General features: G+C 43.5%; 1 protein-coding gene across 2 annotated transcripts; it reads left to right on the top strand.

The window, feature by feature from the left end:
- Window positions 1-270: 270 nt before the first annotated feature.
- LOC119435690 (probable palmitoyltransferase ZDHHC24) lies at window positions 271-7,993 on the top strand. 2 transcript variants are annotated; one of them, XM_037702427.2, is made up of 3 exons: window positions 271-596; window positions 1,297-1,613; window positions 3,752-7,993. In XM_037702427.2, exons 1-3 carry the CDS (start codon window positions 433-435, stop codon window positions 4,162-4,164), a joined length of 894 nt encoding a protein of 297 aa, XP_037558355.1. In that variant the 5' UTR covers window positions 271-432; the 3' UTR covers window positions 4,165-7,993. The 2 variants fall into 2 exon arrangements, with proteins under 2 accessions (XP_037558355.1, XP_049515846.1); XM_049659889.1 differs by having other exon boundaries at window positions 284-468.
- Window positions 7,994-8,250: the final 257 nt, after the last annotated feature.

Raw genomic sequence — 8,250 nt, 5'->3', positions numbered from 1 at the left:
TTCGAGATTTGCTTCTACCCGATCAGAGCCACCTCTAGAGCATGGATTAGGGCGCCACTAACACAGCCAAGTCGCAGATTTTCAGTAGCCCAAATATAGCCACATAGCCAACTCGTCCAAGTCGACGCCAAAAAATTATTCCCGTAGCCCAATTTGGCTATATATAGCCAAACCTGGCAACACTGGTTCCAAACAGTTTTTTTTTTGTTTTTCTTTCTTTCTTTCTTTCTTTTTTTTTTTTCTTTTTTTTTTTTTTAAGGAGGCGTTACAGTGGCTAGACACCGTAGAGGCGTTGTCGCATGTCGGGTGTCATCATAGAATGGTGGTGTCATCTCGTTCATGGCTTCCGAAAAAAAGGAGCCGCCAGTACACAGCTGAAACTCTTCTCCAAGAAACGAATGCAATGGCTGGATTACTGTTCGCAAAACGCTGATGGACACTACACTGCAGCAACAAGGCGCCATGGATGTGCGCGTACCACCTTTGTCGCGGAGATGCATCGTACCTAGAGGCTCCCGCGACCGTGTGTTGTTTATGTTAATGATGTGCGGTATTCCCCTCATCGTTTCCTTCGACTTTTGCTTCGTTGCACCCAGGTTTGTCAGTATCTACCGCGGCAGTTGGTGTCCCAAAACTGTTTTTCGGAGGGTGCCGTGATTAATCTGACGGGAGCCCTGTGGCGTCATCCGCAGCGCTCGCAGGCTAGAAATTCGAGTTCGTTCTTAACTTTTACCTAGAAATATTTATCGTTTGAGAAAGGACGTCATGGTCAAAAAAGCATTGTCTCGAACAACAGTGTTTTTTTTTTTTTTTAAGCACGGAATTTGAGAAAAAGTTCACTTTATTCGCACCTTGGAAAACATGTTTTGCACCAGTAAAGGAAGGCTGCACCTTATACATATATAGCGGCAAAAAAAAAAAATTTTTTTTTTTCTTCTTCGAGATCGCGTGGCTCCAAAAACGTTTGCAGGTAAGGGTACGTACCAAGCCACAATAACTACTTCATAGCTGCTCGTTTGGGTTCACCAGTTCGGAAGAATTTAGTTGCCTGAAAAAACGAGTAACAGCGCAAAAAACGGGACGAGCGAACTGAGACAGACGAAGCGCTGTTTTCAATGCGAATGCATACAGGCGAGTTTTACACGATGCAGTGGCTAGAAGGTTCACACACACGTGAAGAGCTAAGAAGGGGCCAGGGTAAAACGGTGCCACATGTACTAGAAATAAAGTTCCGATTGTCGTGTTAACTGAAAGCGTATTCTGTATTCGTAGCTGAACCTTCTTTATCGTGCCCAGGTACCACGAGACCTTCGACAAGGTGATGTGGGTGCACGCTGCTTTGGCCACATTTATCGTGTTCAACATATACGCAAACCTGTTCAAGCTCTTCCAGACTGACACAAGTGCACGCAACATCAAGACGCCGGCTGTGCTTTTGCCGGGCTGGCGGCACTGTGCAGTGTGCGCGATGAATGTGCCGCCCCGCTCTCATCACTGCAGTGTCTGCAATGAGTGCATACTAAAACACGACCACCATTGCATGTTTACGGGCCGCTGCATTGGCTTCTACAACCAACGCTACTTCGTTGTTGCCCTCCTCTACATGACAGTTGGTAAGCTTCTCTCCACCGTTAAAACACCAGGTGCTCCTGGGTTTTGGCACGCAACAGACCTGCGTTGCTATAATGTAAAGCTATTCCAACCTGTTTCTATTCCATTTCCTCCATTAGCCCTCCGCATGTGGTTTACGAGGCCATGGCCACTTAGCCTGTTTGTCACGAGGTGTCGCAAAAAATGCGTGAACTCTCAATCTAGGATGCATACACACTTATGCATGATTAGGCCAAACAAAAGAAATACATTTCTTTATGATTCTACATGTTTATCACCATTAGCCTTCTACGATTGGTCAAAATGTTTTTGGGCTACGCCTACTTCCCCTGCCTGTCACATGACGTCACGAAACCGTGAGAACACAACATGTCGAAGTTTTGTATATGCACTAAAGATACATTAATATGCTGAACAAAACTGAACTTTTTTTGGAATAGCTGGAGACTGCCCTATTCCAAAAGGAGTAGAAGATGGCTGTTGACCTATCGCTTTAGCCCTGGCTACTCGGAGCTTCCCGCAAGAATTGATTTCCTTGCATGTAATCAAAATATTGCTTGGCAGTGTTATCAAGCTCTTATGGCACGCATACGACATCGCTCTGAGAAATCTTCACTGAGCATCGAATCTGGCGGCATTCTTAACGCTCCATTGCATGCTGCCGCAATCGTCGACGAGCCACCACAAGCTAAGCAATGGGAAGCAGACCAATTGGAGACACGGACACCACTCTCCTCACCCAGTTATCTTTCACTGCACTAGCTCGACCCAGCCCGCACCAAAACCCTCTCCTGTGCAGTGCACTCTTTGCCTCTCGTCAGCCAATTAGATAAGGAAAACCTGTCACGGTAGGCAATGCTATTCACTTTAAAACCAAACAAAGGTCACCTCCTATAAACGAGGAGTGTTTTATCGAGCGGTTAATACAAATTTGGGAGCCGCCCGTGCTAGCGTTGGCACTTGTGTAAATTTGATGTCAGGAGTTTGGAATAAAATCAAAGTGGAATAACTTAATGTTATAGTGCCCCAGAGTCAGCACTGTTCCTCAGTTTCTCTGCATCTTTAAAAGAAGTTGAACTCAACCTAGCTGGTATCAATATTTGTATCTGTCCTGTGTCTGAGTATGCCACTGACAGGGGCCATAACAAAATACAGTAAAATATTGTTAATACGTACCCGCTTAATAAGTAATTCCGCTTTAAATATAGTCGTGAAGAATCCCTCACATTGTCGCCATTGAACTTAATGCTGACTGCTTAAGCCGTAGTCACTCACCGCATGCTGTATGGTTGGTGCGCAGTATTTTTCGGAACGTACAAGCCCAGAATCGGGAAAATGTCGTGCGCGCAGACCATATATAGTGAAACCGCAGTGCACGGACGACTTCGCGGACAGAAGTCCTCACCAATAGTGATGTAATAACGTGGTGGTCATGACGCGTTTCCTGCTCCCACAGCTTCTGGCGCTTCCACGTCGTTCACAACTACGTGGAAGTACGTGATGCAGTGGCGCACCGACGGGGGGGGATTCGGGGGTTGTAACCCCCCCCTGAGGCCGACTTAAACCCCCCTTTTGTTTAACCCCTTTTCTTTCCTTACCCATTTGAGTACTGTAAATAAGATGCAAGACGCGCAATCGCCTACACATTCGCAAAAAGCGCATTTTTTGACAATTTTCCGTGAAGAAATCGAAATTAGTACTGTTTAGATGGTATTGGCAAACTGTCAACCCCCCCCCTGGCAGAAATCCTGGGTGCGCTACTGGCGTGATGGCCCTTCTGTCTCCGACGTGGCACATGCGTTTACCATCATGAGGACATTCGCGGAGAAGTGGGACCGTCCTGAGGGAGAAATTGGCTCGCGGCCTTGCTGAGTTTGAGGAGCACAGATTTCTTGCAGCCTGCTCAGAATAAAAGTTGTCTCCGTGCGTGTTTGAGTAAGAATTAGACGTAGTTCTTTTCTCGCCGGTAAGTATATAGTATAGCTGTTCATCTGCCATTGTCAGTTAATTAGTGCATTGTTTAGTGTGTACCTGATCCACGTTACCTGCCAACTACATATTAACGAGGTTTTACTGTACTTGATTTTATACATCAGTGTTTTAGTGCATATGTGCCTTGCTCTGTGAATGCATTTTGCAGGCCTGTTCTACAGTCTCTCGTACAAGTGCCCCTACGTGCTTGAAATGCTTGGCGGCATCAACTTGGCGACTTTCTTGCACATGGTGGCTCCACATTTTGGCCTTCTGCTGGGCTTCGTTGATGTCTGGCTTTTCCTGTGTAATCTTGTGAATCTTGTGGAACTGGTTGTGTTCTTCCTGTGTGCCTACCTATTGATGGTCGAGCTGATCTGCGTGGCAAGAAACCAGACCACCTATGAAAAGAGCCACGGCATCCGGACCTACAGCATGGGTCTCAGGAAGAACTTGAAGGAGACGCTGGGTACCTCCTGGTTCCTGGTGTGGTTGTCTCCCTGGGTCCAGTCCCCTGTGTCTGGAGATGGGATGTATTTTGACGGTCATGTGGTGTGTGTTGATGGCAAAAAGCAAGAGTGAGCTTTTGTGCCAGAGAGGGACAGATAAAACTGTTGCTTGGACAATGCCACTTTATTCAATTTATTCAAACCTTGATTTAAGCACAAAAAGGAAAATAAGTGCTAGTCATAATACAGGGTGTATTTTTTAGACCATAGAGAATTTTTTGTAATTTGCCTGTGGCAGATAGTGTAATTGTAGTTCGTGAGCTGGTTAACTCGAAGCAGTGGACGTTGCTCCCATAAAAAATTGAAATGCATAATTGCCTAATTAAAAAATTCACTAATTGCTTTACGGCACACATTGCAATGTGCTAATTGTAGCCAGTGAGTTTGCGAGGCATATCCACTTGGAATGACTTCTAAGGATTGCACGGGTTTCACAATTTGCACTGTGAAACGAAAATGCACTATTGTGCTTTTTTAACCAACTGCTGTTTTACGTATTCAAGCACATAAGTAACTGGAATGCCCATGTATTTCGTCACACACTTTGGGAAATACGTCAGAAGTGGCGTCAACCTTAAAAATGTGTTCCAAGTAGATACGCCTTGTGAACGCACCAGCTATAATTCGTACATTGCAATATGTGCTGTATAGTAATAAAGTTAATCAGTGCATTTTTATTAATTAATTGATTGTGCACTTCAATGTATTGTTCACCTCTTCAAGTAATCCAGCTCAATGACTAGAATTATGCTATCTGCCACAGGCATAAAATAATTCTGTATGGTCTAATTAAATAACACCTGGTATGTAAGGCAATAGGCAAGCACAACTGCTTATACACTAATCAGCACACCAGCTACTCTGTAGTTAACTGAAAGTAGGTCCATACCCATTGTTTTACATCCTAGTGAAAGCAAGTACACTGCACTGACATTGCAAGAAACCAACTGGGTTTTCAATTGTAACAGAATTGGCACAATTATTATGAAAGTGTGCCTTCTTGACAGAAAAGTGTTTCCAGATTTTCAATTTGTGTGCACCAGTTGACAAGTTTGTCAGACCCAAGTCAAACTGCAACTCACTTATGCATTCCCATGAAAAATCACATGTTTGCAGCAGCCAGCCACATTTCCCGCTCTGCAGCATCAGTTGAAGCATTAGAGTGCCTCATGTTAGCAGCGCAACCACTGCTTTACTGTTGCAGACCAGTTATTGTGCGAAGTGTGGTCCTGTGTGTAGCTCTGTGTGATGCAGGCACTTCAGCAATGAGTTTGCACATTTGTTGTTGATTACCTAAAGGGTATAGTTGTCTGGAACATTAGACCAGAGTTTAACCTCCCTGAGCATATTGTGCTAATATCCGGAGTACCAGGGCTCAGCCACAGAAGGTGATGAGTGTCTGCTGTGTAGACATAGGAGCCAGGCACTTAAGAAACATTTCAGTGTTATCATTTGTAGATCTCTAGGCCCAGGTGACGGCAGGTGTTGAGGCTATCCCAAGCGAAGCTTCCGAAGACAAACTTCTTCCAACCAGTGTGTAGAAGGAAGGACGCACGGGAACATAAGTGCACATGTCCTGTCAGAGAATAGACTTCTAGACTTGGAGAAGAACTTGGTTGTCAGCAAGATAACGATGGCGAGTGATCCATTTAGTAGGTCAAGTTGTTGAACGGACTCCAACTATGTCCCTGAATCCGATGCACTGTAACGCTGAAGTGTGATTACTTTTTTAGCCTATGTATTTGTTGGCAGATTTGGAATGTCTTGGTAAATTTCTTCAGTTCATTCACTGCACCAAGTGAGTCAATGTAGATGTCAGGCTTCATAGCCTCCATAGCATTTTGTAACACGCTGACATACTCGATGGCATAATATATGGGTTTCGGTGTTATTATAGCATGTATACATAATTTGGGATGACTTGGACTTAAGAATGAGACCCGTCTTCCTCGTGGAATAACTGTTGCATCTGCGTACTTCACGCAATAATCCTTAGGAACAGTAGTCTGAGTGGTGCAAACTGGCTAGTGACGTCGGAGAAGATTGGTTGATTTGTTCTTGGTAAGAGATATGTAACACCTCGGGAGGTCATTCAGTGTCAGTCGGAAGGAGACCTCCATGGAAAAGATAGTCAAAAGCAGTAGCTGCTAGAATGTGCAGTCTAACTGTGAGTGCCATTCAATTTATGTTGAAGTAACGTTGACATGCTTTAAATTCACATGTTTATCGGCGAGACACGGCTGAACATTTCACTAATTTTCTTGATGCTAATATTTGAAGAAAAGAAATGACTGCTAATTAGTACATTACTAAACCAATCTTGAATGTAGGCTATCTTTTGATCGGAGTCCTCCAAATCAGAGTTTGTAAAAAGTTTTTGTGAATATCAGTATCAAAAAAAAAAAAGCACTTGTTTTTCACTTGTCCACCTCATCAAAATGTAAAGGGGCACTAAATTAGTTTATATCGATAAAATATTCTTCAAGAACTCTTTCGTTGATTTCGTGGTACTAGGTCGATTTAAAAAATAAAAGTATCATTTTTGAATTTTGCGCCGGAATTTCAGGGTTGGTATATCAGTGCGACGTCACAGATGACAAAGTATTCTTTCACATTTAGGCCATTGTTGTTCAGTAAAATTTGTTGAAACCTAAGCAGTTCAGTCATTGGCCCTTTTAGAATGCAATAATTCATTTTTACAGATAGGAATTTAACTAGGCCCGAGGGAATGGCGGAAACGGCTAGCTGGCGCGGAAATTTCAAGACAGTGTTGCCACTAGACTTGTTTTTGTGTCTTTTCTGGCTTATAAAGCGTCTTCTCGTGGTAAGAATAGCTCTGGTATTGTGGAAGGGTAACTAAAACTGTGGTAAAATTATTTTAAAAGCTCCAATTATTCTTTTGAGCGTCCTATGAGAATGCATGCCATTTGAGCAACACCAACTTGTAAGCGTTTATATGCCACTTGTTACGTACAAATAAAAGCTTCCATAAAATTCTAGCTTAAAGCTTCTGTATAGATGCCAGCTGTGAATTGTATAGAGAGAGGCAGGGACTGAGCAGAAATTGCACGCCTTAACTCGGGCAGGGCAAAGGGTTTGTTTAGATGGTTGAACGAGGTAATTTGGACACGGCACTAACGTTGAAGATGCCAGCCTTCTCTTGCCGACTGACGAGGTCCGAGATAGTGTTGAGCTGAGTGTGCTCATTGCAAAATTGGAAAGGGTGCAAGATGGAAAAATCTTGCGATAGTTTGCATGGCTTCTTTGTTTATCGCTTCCAAGCTTTCCCAGTGCATCCAGTAAGTTGGTGAAATGGAGCCTGGTAGCCAATGTGATATTGGAGGATTGAGTGAATGATGCAGCGAGCCATGCCACTGCATGGCATGATGCAGTGAGTACATGCCTTGCCGCTCCTTGTCGCAATCATGCGCACCAAGTGTACAGCTGTTGCCAACATACTGTGGGCCTTTCCAAGCCATGAGGCACCAGATCCAGACTGGTGGATTTCTAGCCCGAGCAAAACCCGCCACTTGGTAAGCTAGAAGCGATTCAAAAATGAAATGTGTGGCAATGCCAGCCTGAAGCTGCAGCACCAGCCCGTCATGATATCATGGGTTTTGACACCATCTACTTAGGCCTAATTAAATCTTTATAGTAAAAGGAGGATAACAGTGCATTCTAATGGAACCAAACACGAGACCTTGGAAGCTTCAGAAGCCTTTCCTGGTGCCAAAATGGCCCATATGCGAGGAAATACATTAAAATCCATGATGCCACACCAACGTAATGCACTGAGGTTCCAGCACTAAATTCAAACATTTCAAGTTTGTTCTTTATTTTCTTTAGTACTATTTCTTTTTTTTTTGCCACATGAATGAAAATAAAGGAGTTCTGAAAGACTTCACCTGCCTTAAATTATTTATTGTTGCTCTGCTTTGGCATTCACCATATGTAAATATACTATATCTGAAAGTAGACATTTAGTTCTTGACTAGTACTCATCCAGCATGAGACATTGCCTACAACTGGCACATTGTAATTAACGTAACACAGTGGATTTTTGCATAGTCAGTAAATTCGGACAGTGTACATAGAGAACATTGAAAAATGTACAACCTGATTCAACTTGCAGCCAGTTTCTGTGAGTCTAAAGTTAAAA

The sequence above is a fragment of the Dermacentor silvarum genome, unplaced genomic scaffold (assembly GCF_013339745.2).
Source record: "Dermacentor silvarum isolate Dsil-2018 unplaced genomic scaffold, BIME_Dsil_1.4 Seq8348, whole genome shotgun sequence".
Taxonomy (NCBI): domain Eukaryota; kingdom Metazoa; phylum Arthropoda; class Arachnida; order Ixodida; family Ixodidae; genus Dermacentor; species Dermacentor silvarum.
The sequence above is the reverse complement of the archived record's forward strand: the minus strand, read 5'-3'. Positions and strand labels throughout refer to the sequence as shown.

Coding starts and splice junctions, on each gene's coding strand:
- LOC119435690 (XM_037702427.2), top strand. CDS start 433: ATGGACACTACACTGCAGCAACAAGGCGCCATGGATGTGCGCGTACCA. Junction 597..1,296: donor TTTTGCTTCGTTGCACCCAG/GTTTGTCAGTAT, acceptor TATCGTGCCCAG/GTACCACGAGACCTTCGACA. Junction 1,614..3,751: donor CCTCCTCTACATGACAGTTG/GTAAGCTTCTCT, acceptor TGCATTTTGCAG/GCCTGTTCTACAGTCTCTCG.